The sequence below is a fragment of the Grammomys surdaster genome, unplaced genomic scaffold, assembly GCF_004785775.1.
Source record: "Grammomys surdaster isolate TR1022 unplaced genomic scaffold, NIH_TR_1.0 198, whole genome shotgun sequence".
Taxonomy (NCBI): domain Eukaryota; kingdom Metazoa; phylum Chordata; class Mammalia; order Rodentia; family Muridae; genus Grammomys; species Grammomys surdaster.
Window position 1 is genome coordinate 7142976 of NW_021604643.1, and position 15701 is coordinate 7158676.

The 15701-nt window shown below is 37.3% G+C and overlaps 1 protein-coding gene across 1 annotated transcript; it reads left to right on the plus strand.

Annotated features, from left to right (window-relative positions):
• The first annotated feature begins 12317 nt into the window (after window positions 1–12317).
• On the plus strand, window positions 12318–13244 carry LOC114623438 (olfactory receptor 5B3-like). The gene has a single exon (XM_028770099.1). The coding sequence runs from the start codon at window positions 12321–12323 to the stop codon at window positions 13242–13244; it is 924 nt and encodes a 307-aa protein (XP_028625932.1). The 5' UTR covers window positions 12318–12320.
• The last annotated feature ends 2457 nt before the right edge of the window (window positions 13245–15701 follow it).

Here is a 15701-nt window from a genome sequence, read left to right on the forward strand (position 1 = left end):
AAGATGGAAGGAAAAGGAGTGGAAGATGGAGCTGACCCATGTGTCATGGACAAGTCGCAAGTAGCTAGGGATTTCATAGATGGACAATAGAGTAATGTATGGTTCAGTTGCTCAATCTGGGTGTGTTGCTTGTATTTATACCAATTGTATATATATTAATTATGTATTGCATATTATACATTATATACTATACATTATATATTACATATCATAAATCATGTTATATACCATGTATTACATACCATATAGCATATATCATACACCATACATTGTACATTATGTATTATGTATTATATATGTTATGTTAAATGCTATATTTTATTATATTATGCTTTTCATATATTTACATTTTATATACTATATATTTATATATAAATTAAAATTATATATTTTATACACTATACATTTCAATATATTATATTGTATTCATATGAGATTTAATTTAATAACTTTAGTGTAATTTTCTATTTATCTTTGAATGTTTTTCTTGACTATGGTTAAATCTTATAGCAAATCTTCAATTAAGAAGACCTTTGGGTACTAACCTGCTTATCATTCACATCAGTAAATCAACACAAAGCATTAAATGTAGAGAGTTGTTTAGAAATAATGTGAGTTAGAGTCTTCTGTGGATATCTGGGGACAATTGAGTCTTAAAGGCTATTCTCCACCTACCCTTCTATCAGGTTCAGTGTATTCAGTTTTATGTTGAGGTCTGATTCACTTGGAGTTGAGATTTGTGCAGGGTAGTAGACATGGATCTAGTTGCATCCTTCCACATGACAGAATCCAGTTATATCAGCATGATTTGTTAAATATGCTTATTTTTTTTACATTGTATATTTCTGTTTTCTTTATCAAAAATAAGTTGTCTATAGGTGTGTAAATTTAGGTCTGGGTTTTTTATTTGCTTCCATTAACCAAAGTATCTGTTTTTAAGCCAATACCATGTTTTTTGTTGTTGTTTTTCAATTTTAATTCATTTCATATCTCTAGAACAGATTGATTTCTGGAATTATGAAACTACCAGAAAGAACATCCTGGAGGGCATGACTTAGTGGACATCATTTACTATGTAAGTGATAATCATTGTGAGAACAAAAATCCCTTCTACTTATCTGAAGATTTGTTGTGAAAATTTAGCCAGCATCAATGAGATTTCCATCTGTAAACCTTATATTGTTAGACTTTTATACTATCAGTGTTTATTAATTGTACAAAACAATGACATTCAATAAGACATTTTCTACATGTATATAATGTATACTGCTCATTGATTGACTTTATGGTTTCTTTATAAGGTAACTATCTGCACTTCATTATTTAGAAAAGTGATATGTGAGTTGTATAAGAGAAGGAATTGCATGACATTTACTTTGCCTATTAGAAAGAACTAAGTGATTCTTCTCTGGTCAAAAAATTCTAAATTATTGGAGTTCCTATAATAGAGGTCCTAAAATAGAATTTTGGCAATAGTATGTAGTGGATTTTATGACTTCAACATTATTCAATATTGCATATTTTTAGTGTCCCTCAAATTTTTTTTCACATTGTATAGGCACTTAAATTAGATGCAGCTTAAGTATTTGAAACTGAATCATTTCCTAGAGGTACTTTGTAACTTCTCATATCCTGTGTTTCCTTGCCAAAGAACAACAGTCCTATCAAACACAGAGACAAAGACACACCCTCAAAAACACTCGTAGAAACAGAACCAACACAGAGAACTATATAAAACTACTCCATTATTTTTTATAGAAAATCTAAAACTGGTCATGAGCTTTATAATTGGTAACCATAATGCATTCAAGAGAAGGCTGTAATTGAACTTGCTAAAGATTGATGAGAAAGGTCGTACACAGTAGTAGATAATTTGGGGTAGATGTCTTACCAAGGCTTCCAAGCAGAAAGAAAATTTGAAATAATACCATTGTTATATAAGAACAGATTCAGGTAAATTTTTTTAAATTATCAAATTTGGGAATAACCCGATCTGTGCTAAAGACAATTTATCATTGATCTGTGATTAGCCTATATCACAACACTAATAAGACAAAAAATGGATGTTAAGAAAGTATGGCTTTCTTCTCCCTCCCAAGTGGGATGGAGGCATCCTCAAATGGGCCCTTCAGCTTGTTGACATTTTGAGTTCTGTGAATTGTATCATGGGTATTCAAACCATCACAAGGTAGGTAGGAGGAAGGGATCTGGGTAGGAAAAAAGACAGGGAGGGGAAGAGGGGAATATGATCAGATATTTTGAAGCCCTGAGGGCCAGGAGAAAGAGTGGAAATTGGCAACCTTGGGAGATAGGAGGTGGGGGAACCCTCTAGAAGTACCAAGGACATAGGAGGTGAGAAACTCTCAGGACTCAAAGGAAAGACCTTAGACGAAATATGCTACAGTGGGGAGAGGTAATTTGTAGAATCCACCTTCAGTAGAAACACAGAGCATCAAGTGAGGCATCAGGCTGCCATGCTACAGTCAAAACTCTGACCCGTAATTATTCCTGTCTGAAAGAACTGTAGGGACAAGAATGGAGAAGAGCTTGAGGAAAAGAAGGTCCAGCAACAGGCCTAAAGAGGGATCCAGCTTAAGGGGAGGCCCCAAGGCCTGCCACAATTACTAAGGCTATGGAGTGCTCACAAAAAGGAACCTATCATGACTGCCTTCCTAAAGACCCAAAAGCAACTGAAAGAGGCAGATGCAGATATTTACATCCAACCAATGAACAGAAGCTGCTGAATCCTGTGGTTGAATGAAAGAAAAGTTGGAAGGTGCTGAGGAGGAAGGCGATCCTGTCAGAGGACTAGCAGTCTCAACTAATCTGGACCTCCAAGATCTCTCAGACACTGGACCACCAAAGGCAGCATACACCAGCTGAGGCCCTCAACACATATATAGCAGTGGACTGCTAAGGCTAGGTTTAGTCAGAAAAGACACACCTAACCCTCAAGAGACAGGAGGCCCCAGGGAGTGGAGAGGTCTGCTGGGGTTGGGGGAAGGGGTGGGGACATCCTCGAGGAGACAGGAAGGTGGGGATGAGTTAAGGGATGGGGAAGAGTCAGAGTGAAGACTGAGAGGAGGATAAAATCTAGAGTGCATATGAAAAGATTAGATAAAATTCAAAAAATAAACAAATATTTGGAGATGAAAAATAACTCTAGTTTCTTAATATGCCTTATACTGCAATCCAAATATACAAAACTGCTGTTTTCACATATTTTGTGCTGAACAATTATACTTTCTTATTTGTAAAATCTCTTGTATTTGTTGATATTTAATTTCTTTATATTCATTTCATGTAGATGTTTCTGCTTTTTAAAGATTGGCTAAAAGCTTATAAAGAAATGAGTTATGTAGACTATTTAATTTCCACAATACCAATTTGAACAAAATATTTAATGTAATTATAGAACTGAACAAACATTTAGAGATAATCAATTCTGATACAAGTTATGTAGGTTTTATGATCAACAACAAAATGTAGTGAAAAAACACATAAACTCAGATGCAATTATTATTATTTCTGACTGTATTAGATGTTATGTGAAATTTCAAATTATGGAAATAAAAGATTACAGCCAGAAATAGTGGGTGAGTATAGAAGAATGATATTTGACAGAAATAATAGGGCTATCTCACACAGGGACTCATAGCAGATGGCACTGTGTGTGTAAGACATGTACAAGATTAAACCAACAAAATCACCAGCATAAATGGAGAAGGGCATGCAAGAAGTTTTTCCCCTATCTGGGGAGCTGCTTGGAATTGCTACCTTAGTCTGTGAGTCTTCCATTCACAAATATTGTCTAAGTAGAAACCAATAAACTTTTATTTCATTGTCTTTGAGCTCATCTGCACAAAAAAGATATGGCTTTCATCAAACAGATATAAGATATAAGATATCAAGGAAAATATTAACAATAGACTGTATGAACAGGTAGTGAGACAACATTATTTTTGAGTAATGATAAAAAAAAACTAGAAAGCGTAGGAATCATTATTGGCTGCAATATGGGGAAAAAATGATAAAATGGAAAGGGAAACTTCGAAATTTCAAAACTGACTGACATGCAAGTGAAGTGTTGCAATTTAGTATGCACCTTGATCTATCCAATGTGAAGTCATTTGACCTAACCTAATACTTACTGTCTGACTGAATTTTCAGGATGTCTGAAGGACCATGAAGGGGTCTTGGGTTTTGGTAGAGCATTGGCTTGGAAATGGCAGGAGATCCTGCAAGGGAAGGAATACATTTCCCCATGCTCCCAGAATCCAGGCTCCTAACATGTGGGCTACATTTCCATTACAAGCACCTTACAGTCATATTTGGCTAGAGAGGGCATGACTACAGGCCTCAGGCCATAGAGAGATTTACATACTAATGGGTTACCTAAAGGACAGAGGGCAGAGCCAATTAAACATTCTTCCCCAGACCCTTCTCACTTCTTCCTCCCTGTTTAACTTAGGTCTGCCCTGAGTTTCAAGATCCTCCTATATCCACCATGAAAAAAGATCTCTTAAACTCAAGGACTCCACATGTCTCTAGTGCCCACTGTGGGGAAACGAGGAGAATGCCTTTAATCCCGAGCCAAGACAGCAGCTGCAGCAGTCGCTGTGCCTAACTTCCTGCCTGGAGGACCTCTCTGTGATCCAGCCAGAAGGACGCACATCGTCAAGCAAGCTAGCAGAGTGAGCTCAGTCAAGGCTCCCACACTCCAGTCTCTTTGGAGCCGAAAATCACAGCAGCCCAACAAGATTCAAGAACCCACACCCACGCCCACATGTGAGCTAATCATTCCTCGCAGCTGTCCTCTGCATACTTCTATTATATATGATTTATTCACTGATTTTCCATAGTAATACCTCAAGGTAAGTTTTGTGATGGTGACTCTTTATTCTGTGGATGGAAAAACGTTATTCAGAGAAATGAGGACACAGTGACTCCTTACTGGTAAACAATTGTTCCAATATGTTGTTGTCCAGTAAGTGGGGCTTCCTGACCTCTGCCTGAAATCATCTGGGGAGCCTGACCCGTATCCTCTACCCAAGGAATGCCATGTATCTCTTGATGAAATTACAGGTTCAACTCCTTTTCTCCTTGTAAGAAACTGCCTGTCAAGCACTTGGAATGCCTATTTATGAAAATAAGGCCTGACCCCCACACCCCAATATTTTAAACCCCAGCCAATACACATTCACCCTGAAAATCGCTTCCCATTCTCCCTTGTTCACACCCTTGTTCACACTTCCCACAACCCTTGTTCACACCAAATTAAAAAACAAAAAACCAAAAGAAAAAAAAACAACAAAAATCAAGCTGTTTCACTGAATATTGTCTCAAAGAGCTGTTTCATTGAATACTGTCTAAAAGAGCTATAACATTGAAATCCTTGAAGAAAGCTTTCCTATCCTCTTGCATTCATAGCTAAACTGAGATCCTTATTACCCACTCATTCCAGTCTCCACTTCATCCTTTTCTGCTCAGTGTACATTGGTGCCTGGTCATCCAGAGTGAGGAGGCAAAATGTGTAACCATACCCTATTCTAAGGAAAATATAAAGCAAACAAATAAAAATAAACAAAACAATGGATAGGAAACAGCTTGTCATGGAAGCTATCATATGTCACAGTGCGTCCACAGTGTACACTTTTGTCCACATACCTTCACTTGCAAATGTTCAGTGCAATAAGCCATCTAAGTCTAGACTGAGGCATCTGGCTTCTGCAAAACCATCAATGATGAATCCTCACTGAACCTACTCTTGGTTATTCTTTTGTTGCCCTGTGTCATAGTGAGTCAGTTTTAGGTCTGTAGGACTGGTCTTTCACATATCCAGCAGTTCATAGACTAGGTAGGTTTAAGGAAGGAACAAATTCAAAGCCCTGGATCTCAGTCTGGGTTATAGCTGAATTGGTAAGCCTGATAACTCTTTTGTACCAGCACCACTAGGGTGATCACTTTAGTAATGCCCTGTCTAGGCCATCCATTGCTGCACCCAGCACAAAATAGGGTCCACTTTCCAGTTCTCATAATCTTGGAGTCACATTTCTTGCACAAACACACCACCAGAGCCAGCTCTACTGTATTTCCCAGGTGAGGGCCAGGACCTGGTCTCTAATGTACTGCAGCTGGTAAGGTGCAAGGATAGCTCTCCATCTCTTATGAACCATGAATCAGCTATCCTGATGGTTGCAGGTGGCAAAAGTTGTTGGGGAAGGCATGAACCTTGATGCCTCATGGCAGACAAGTCATAGAGACCAGCTCTTCCATGTTCATGTCCTGTGGGACATTTCATCCAAGCTACTGTCACCAGGGTCATCACTAATGTACTGCCCAGTCAAGATACAGGGCCTTTCTCCAGAGTGCTACAGTCATTGAATGTCAAGGCCAGATCTGCACAGCCCTTGGACATATATGTGGTCCTAGATAACAACCCAGAACAGGAGGCCATCCACATGAACTTTAATGGTAATATGAGCCTTGGATATAGACACAGACCCCTGCTGCTGCCTGGCTAGGAGCCCATAAATATCTTTCAGCGACACCATGAGCTGAGCCTAAGGTGGCAATGAAGGGTACTAAGAAAAGTCTGTTCCTCTCCACCTTCCTGTCTTCAGTTCCACTTCTCTTCATAATGCTCAGACTCTTTAGCTTCTCCAACTCTCCCATCTGTCTACCACATTCTTACACATTGTAGCAGAGGCTCACACTGAGGGCAGGCCACATGACTTGAGGCCTCTGAGTGTCCTCCTCTGCTCATGTCACTTGTCTTCCACCATTGATGTGTGGCATGGCAGCAGGCAGGTCTCTGTTTGTTCTCAGCCTGCTTGTGCCCAGTAGCTTAGCTGTGGGTAGCACAGTAATGCAAATTTTGTCTTTGCTAAATAACTTGATTCACTCACTCAGCAAATTACACTTTCAGGATGAGCTCATTCCTATAACTCGAAGTTTCCAAAGAGAACACGATGGGAAAAGGATCTTTCTTCAATGAATAATATTGAGAGACCAAGTTATACATATGAAGAAGAAAAAAATATATCCTACAACTTGCCAGCTACAAAACAATCAACAGAATAAATAAAAGATTTAAAGGAAAGACCCAAACTATGGAAATATTAGAGAAAATTTTAGAAGAGAAATTTGAGGACAATGTGGTTTTGGGTTGTTGTTGTTGTTGTTGTTGTTGTTTTCGTTCCTTATGATCAGGAAATTTTTATTGTTTTATTTTATTTATTTAATGTTAATCATTTTATTTGTTTACATTTCAAAAGATATCCCCCTTCTCAGGTTCCCCTTCACAAACACCTCATACCATCCCCCCTCCTCTTTGCCTCTCAGAGGGTGCTCTTCCACTACTATCCCACCTCACTGCTCTAGCATCTCCATATGCTGGGGCATCAGGCCTTCATAGGAACAAGGGCCTTCCTTCTCATTGATACCAGATAAGGTCATACTCTGCTGCATATGTAACTGGAGCCATAGACCCATCTATTTATACACTTTGGTTGATAATTAAGTCCCTGGGAGCTCTGGGTGGTCTGGTTAATTGATATTGTTATTCCTATGGTATTCCAATCCCCTTCAACTCCTTCAGTACTTCTCCTAGCTCTTACATTGAGGTCCCAGGACTCAGTCTGATGCTTGGTTGTTGAGTATCTGTACCTCTATTAGTCAGATGCTGGCAGAGCCTCTCAGGAGACAGCTATCCACAAACACTGGCTCCTGTCAGCAAACACTTCTTGATATCAACAATAGTCTGGTGTCTGCAAGTGCGATGGATTCCTAGTTGAGGTGGTCTCTTGATAGCATTTCCCTCTGTCTCTGCTCCATATTTTGTCCTTATCTTTCATTTGGACAGAAACATTTCTGAGTTAAAAAATGGGTGAATTGCACCATCCCTGAACTGTAGGTTATGCCTATCTACTGGAGGTAGTCTGTACGAATTATATTTTCCCTTTGTTGGGTATTTCTGAAAAAGTCATTTTCACTGTGTCCTGGGAGCCTCTTGCTTCCCTGGAATCTGGGACTTTCTAGTGGCTACCACCATTTCTCCATCCCCCACTGCACCGTATTTCTATACTGTTGTTTCTGACCCTCTGTACTTCTCTCCTATCCTTTCCCAAATCTGATCCTGACCCCACCTTCTTTCAAGCCTCTTCTCCTCTCCTTCCGAGGTCTCTCCCTCTCTCTACCTTCTGTGATTATTTTGTTTTCTCTTCTATGTAAAGATGGAGTTTTGTTTTGTTTGGTTTATGCTTTTTTGGTTTTGCAAAAGACTACACAGAAAATGTAAACAAACAAACAAAAACAAGAAAAAAAAACCATGATTTTCTCCAATTAGAAAGAATGTACATGGCAAAAATAGCCTACAGAATAAAAAGAAAATTTTACACTATAGCAAAAGTAGCCAGAATTCTGGATCTAATAATGGTTGATTTATAAAATATAAAAGTGATTGCAAAACTCAGTAGTAAATAAGGAATAAATGTGGGCTGCTGAGATGGGTAAAAGTGTAGGAGAAGCTTGTTTCCAACCCTTATGATCTGTATTCAAACCTCAGACACATATAAGGGAAGGGAAGAAGTGACTTCTGTAAATTATTCTTAGACTTCTACAAACTAACACCATAAATGAGTAAATGAATACAAAAATAACACATGTAATAACAACTTAAAATGGTCAATAGAAACAAGAAGACATTTTTGTAAAATGTGACACAAAACATTCTGTAGAAAGTCGTTTAAGGGACAACTCATAAAAGGATGATTGATGATCATTAAATATTATAGTAAGTTACAGTTAGCTACGAAAAAGAAGGTAAGGTATGCTATTGGAATGAAGGGACACTATAGATAAAAATAATTTATTCTGTTTTGGAAATGACTGTAAAATAAAAAGAAAACCTAGATGGAAGAATTTTGAAAGTTTTTATTATAAATGAATAGAGCTTTAATGGCAGACATTCACAAAATAATATGAACATTTTATAATGTACATCATTTATAGAAGCATTGCATAGTACTTCATTAATATGTATGGCTTTTATGTTTTCAAATACCCATTAGAAAGGTTATTTGACCTCCAAGATACAGAAACAAGTTTGGTCCCCAAGGCAAGTTAATTGCTTTTCCCTAAAAAGACAGTATGAGGATCTTCAGCTGTACTCTGGGGGACTCTGAAGAGCTCTCTGAGTGTCTATAATTCTCTCCAGACCTCCATGCACTAGCATCTGACATCCCAGTGAAACACAAGATGGGGCACAGTGTCCAAATTAGCATGCCATTCTCCATTATATGCTATTTACCTTATGAATCCCAGTCACTGATAACACATGCAGGTCTTTGGAATAACCTAGAGATTAACTAGGAGCCTTTAAGAAAGGTGAGGAAAAAAAAGCACTCAAAAATAGAAATTAAATTGATTAACATTTATCTGGCAAGCTCTTCCTGGAAATCCTTATACACTTCTGTTTTTTGTATACAGACACAGCCTGTGAACTATGAGAGAGAAGTAATCTTGTCTTCTTTTCCTATAATATGTGTTCCTGATATGAAGGTAAGTAACTCTTCCAAGGGAAGAGGAGAAAGGCAAGGAGAATTAAGTACTTGGTCTGTGTAAAAGTTCTGTTCCTCCCCACATTGTTTGCTCTAGACAATCTATAAACATTTACCATTTCTTAAGAGCAAGCTGCTGGAAGAGAATTTGTGAAATATCAAATAGTAGACTTTTCTTTAAGATTTTAGAGTAACCATTCTGGGTAAAATAATTCCCTACTAAAAACTGGCTACTTACATTTCATAAGCATATTAGTGAAGATAATAATTCACATAAAATAAATGGGCTGTGTTTGCCTATTATGAGTTACTTGAAAACAATTGTTTAAAACTAGTTTTGAGGGCTAAAACAGTTTAAAGGCTAAAAGTTATTCTTCTAGAAGTAGTTTTGAGATGATGAGTCAAAGCATGAATATCAGGATCATAAAATAAATCATTTTTCTCAGAAGAAATATAAAATGTAATTTGATTGAAGTAACTTTATTTACTTTGTTATATTTTCAACTTAGTTGGAGATAAAACAATTCAGAAAACACACAACCCAGATAAAATTATTTTTCTGTATACTGATGAAGGCTTAGAACTAAATTAATACTCTCAACCACATTTCAAAGCTTATCCCATGAGGTCAGGTTCAATATTGAATGGAATCTGTAACTCTTTCAATTTGAGTGTTTGTTAACGTATTGACAAAATTGAGATTATCATGTAAATTCTTAGATCCTAAGGTTTTCTAAAAATAAAGTAGGAAATAATACTTGTGATTCTATTTCACACACACACACACACGTCTTTTTGCACAAAAGCATGTGTTTGCACACTTACCCACACATTTCATTTGTAACTGATGTAGCAAATGATGATGTTTCCATGTAAGGAGAGATTGGCCACTTAAATATTTTCAAGATATAGACAAATAATTAATATGGACTAAAGGTCAAGGAGAGGATGATAAGAAGTGTTAATTATTTAGAATTAATCCTTCCAAATATGCCAAGCTAGAAAAGAAAGTATCATTAGATTATAAGAACAATGTTTATTTGAGATAAATAAAATACACAACTTGAGAACTTGTTCTCCTTAATCTCTGTTATTGCTGTGGAAAAATATCCCGAGAAAAATAAAACTAAAAATGGAGAACAGAGGAATGATTTATCTAAAATTATGAATTAGATTTATGATTTTTTTAAAGATTGGTCCATGTAAGACAGTATGATCAGAACAAATATTCCTAGAGTGAAAACAAAGTGAGGATCATGAGAAGGAATAGGCAATACAAGTTGAAGAAAAGGCAATTTGCAGAGAGAATTTTCAGGACTGACTTAATCTTACCCAGAACTAAGGCCCTATATGCTATTATCATATAGCAATAACAACATAATTAGTGGTACTCACTAAGCCGTGCTTAAAGGTCAGCATTTTATTGACTGTGATATACTATTTTAGGTTTGCAGTAATATCCCAATGTAGTGCTCATTACTGTGTTCATTTTTCAGATGCCAATATGATATTTCAAGGAGTTAGATGCTTTCTAGGTAGTTAATGGATGATCTGGTATATATCTATTTCAAGAACCTGAGCTCTCCGTATTTTATTTAAAGATATGTCTTCATTCTAAACTGATCTGAGGTTGAACATTCTCCCAAGATATCTGTAAGTTCAACAATACTAGTAATTACAATGTTGAGCAGTAATAACTCAAGTTAAAGCCTCCTGTGACCTAATCATGTCAACATGCTTCTGAATATTTCCTTGTCAGTGTATCTGGGTATGCTATATTAAAAGCATGAGATACTTTGGGGTGGGAAGTTGATATGTAATTTGGTGCTAATTACTTCATTCAAACTCTTCTAGTATTCATAAGAAACATTTCATGGTTAGATTAGGGGATTATTACTTGCTTGATGTCTAATAAAAACAATTATATGGTGACAAAAATGACATTACCAAATAGTATACCACTCAGTTCACTGTGGTAAAACCTAACAGTTATTCATTATAATTAATTTTAATTATTTTGGATTTTTAGCTTGCAATGGGTGAAAAGCTTTCCAAGGGTCCTTAACAGGAACTGCTGCTTACAATATTTAAAAATACAGAAAATTTATATCTCCTGTGCTTGACAATTTCCTTGGTGGGAATAATTTATCAAAGTCTTTATGTGATGACAGAGAACATGCTGTTTCTTTACCAGCTTTTGTCAGGAAAGTGGAGGAGCCTTAGCTTTTCACAGTCCAGGAAAAGTGAGCAGGTACATAGACACACTAGAATAGACACGATTCCCAATTACAAAACTGTCTACATGTAGCTAACACAACACACACACACACACACACACACACATACACAGACAGACACACACACATATATTATACATACATACACACACACACACACACACACACACACACACACACACACACATATTGAGTTTTGGTACAATTGAATTAAAATTTCAAAGGTACCAATTCATTTATTAACCAATTATTATACATTTTTAAAAATAAGAAAGTATGTATCTAGGTGCTTTGCCTACATGTACCACTATATACAATGTGTGGCTCATGCCTGAAAAGGTCAAGAGAGGGTATCAGACAGACATTCTGATACTGGACTAGAGACAGTTGTGAGCTGCCATGTGGTTGCTGGGTCATTGAAAGAGAAAGCCAGAGCTTCTAACCACTAAAACATCTCTCAAACACCCATTCTACTCTTCTTTAAAAAAATTTAAGGCCTTCTGTTGATTAACTGATATCACTAATGGAGAACAGGACAGAAATGGCATGGTTCATCCTGAGGGGACTCATTGACGATCCAGACCTGCAGCTTCCTCTCTTCATCATATTTCTTCTCATCTACATCATCACCCTGGTAGGAAACCTGGGGATGATCCTGTTGATTCTCTTGGACTCTCGGCTTCATACCCCCATGTACATTTTTCTAAGTAATCTGTCCTTAGTCGACTTCTGCTACTCTTCAACAGTCACTCCAAAGGTCATGGCTGGATTCCTTATAGGAGACAAGATCATGTCCTACAATGCTTGTGCCTCTCAGATGTTCTTTTTTGCAAACTTTGCCAATGTGGAAAACTATCTTTTGGCTTCAATGGCTTATGATCGCTATGCAGCAGTATGTAAGCCCCTACATTATGCCACCACCATTACAACACGTGTGTGTGCATGTCTAGTCATTAGCTGTTATATCTGTGGTTTCCTGAATGCTTCCATTTATACTGTGAATGCATTAAGTCTCACCTTCTGTGAGTTAAACGTTATCCATCATTTTTTCTGTGACATTCCAGCAGTCATGATTGCAGCTTGTTCTCATAAACATGTTAATGACCTAGTTCTTATGTCTGTAGCCAGCTTCAATATTTTTTTTGCTCTTATACTCATCTTAATATCCTACACATTAATTTTTACCAACATACTAAAGATGCACTCCAATTCAGGATATCGCAAAGCTCTCTCCACTTGTGCCTCACACTTCACAGCTGTCTCAATTTTCTACGGGACGATCATATTCATGTACTTGCAGCCCAGGTCCAGTCATTCCATGGACACTGACAAAATTGCATCTGTGTTCTACACCATGGTCATCCCCATGTTGAATCCACTGGTTTACAGCCTAAGGAACAAGGATGTGAAGAATGCATTCACAAAGATTATATTGAGGTCAAGATAATATTTACAGCTTTGATTTTATCTTTTAGGAATGCAAATCTGCTGGATTTATTGAATTAATCTTAAATATATATTGAATCACATTATCCAGCCTACAATGAATTAAAAAATATTAAGATGACTTCTTCTCCTCTTCAATAGTATGCCAGCTTTCAAAAAGGTAACATCTTGTTCAGAAGTGTAAAGCACACATCTAATGACTATGATAACTTTAGGTCAGCTTATCAAAAATTATTGAATATATTATATATTCACTCCTTTTCCACACAAATATTTTTCTGTCACATCAATACAAACCTATGTAATCATGTGAATAAAAAGTCTATTAAAGAAAAAACACACTCATATTTTTCTTCTGAAGACTTATACAAATGGATATCAGAAAGTTTGCAATGAAATTTAACATGGATTTTTTTATGTGTCTACCTTATGTTCAGTTAGTTTTGCTCAATTCATAGAAGTATCCAGATGAACATAGCAAATATTTAATGCTTGTTTCATGACTAGACTATGAGGCTATATTTACAACTGATACTTAAAACAAGTTTGTGTAGTTAAAAAATGTCAATCCTTCTCATGCTCCACATTTAGTGCACACTTGATTATAGCTAAAAGTCATTGACACAAGAGCTACCTCCTTTAAATGAGCTATTAGGTAAGGTTTATCACCCACTTCTTTCTCCCCTACCTTCTCATTTTCTCAGTCTCCAAGACATATAGTAATTATACTTTTCCCTCTCCATTATCAGGTATTTGAGCTCAAGATGAATCATTTCCTTACACTTCTTGGCTCCGCATCTTAGAGATGAATCAATACAAAGCCTTCTAGCTTCCTTAATCTCAAGAATTTATAATAAAAATAAATCAGTGAAGCTTGGGAGATAAGTCACTGGGTAAAGTGCTTACTGTACAAACATACAGTCATGAGTAACATCTCAAGAAACTATATGAAATTTGAGCACAGTATCATGTGTCTATAGTCCTGACACTGCTATAGCCTCCAGCACAAGTGGCTGTCACCTTTACACAGAAACTACTCTCCAAATCCCTAGAAAAGGATATCAGTTGCATACTTCTGGTAAAAATATAAACTAATTTAACCATTCTACATAATTATAGAGAGCATCCCATACCCTAGTACTGAGTAAAGACTCAAAGAAAATGAAATCAGTTTGGAAAGAAGAAAAACACCAAACCATGTCACTACACAGTCCCTGTAGTGGTATTCATGATACACAGTGAATAGAATGAAAACTTAAATGTTCTTGGCTCATTGTAGAATAAAGAGAATATAGTACTCAAATAACTTGTATTAATGTATACTAATGATATATACAAATATCTATTTATAGCAATCTGAATGTACTACAGATCATGAAGGTTTATTCAGGAATGGGGAATTATGGAACAGAAATGGAGTCTTAGCTAAATGAAGGTTGTATAAGAAAGTCACATGAAAGTCGACTGTTTTTGCAGTCCTTTTGGTAGTTTTCTTTGTGAAATTATATCACTACATTATTTATCACTCACATTTCGTCCCTCCTAACACTCCAATATTCCCTATCCATGCACTTAAATTTGATACATCAAATATCAAATTTATAGAATGTTTTTTTTTACTAATTGTTATTGCAGGCATAAATGTACATATATTTGTATATATGTTCTAAAATATCACCTGGAAATTTAATTGATATCACTTTTTAAGTATCATTTTGTGCGGGGCGCGCGCATGTAGTCTCGCCGGCGAAACCATACACACACACGAACACACACACACACTAGAATCCTTCCGTAGAAACACTTTTATTTCCCTAAACCAAAATGGTGGTAGAAGAAAACCAAGAAGACCAAGAAGGCGTGGGAAAGCACTGCTTATATACCCCAGAGCGGGGTATTCACCCCCTGATTGGCTGCTTACTCGTAGCGCGCCAAACGCCGTGGGATGGGCTTAGCTTTGGCGGGCTTACCATGGCACATGTGCAGTTTACTTGGTACTAGGAAGAATTACGGGCGACAGCGCCACCTAGCGATGGCGGACTTTGTCAGCTCTCGTGGCGGCTCCCAACATCTGCCCCTTTTTGTTTAAATATAGAGGGTGGCAGAGGTCCCTGGGAAGGTTTCGTAACTCCCAATTTTGGGGGGTCTCACGGCGGGTCTGAGTCTCTTTAGAGGGCGGTGCTCAAACTCTTACCCGTCACGGGGTCAGCCTCCCCACCCAAGGCTGCCCTGTCTTAGGTGGCCGAGACTTATCCGTCCACTCCGTTATTGACTTACCAGACCTTCTATCCGTGGAACGAACACCTTAGTGGGCAGGGACTGTGTACAGAAATGTTTGAGGCTTTACAGGGTGCATATACCAGAAGCCCTAGGGTGTAGCGGCTGAGGAATCTGTCTACTGGCTATTTCCTTTTAGATTTGTCAAACAGGCACTGGCCAATGTCTCGTGTCTAGGCTG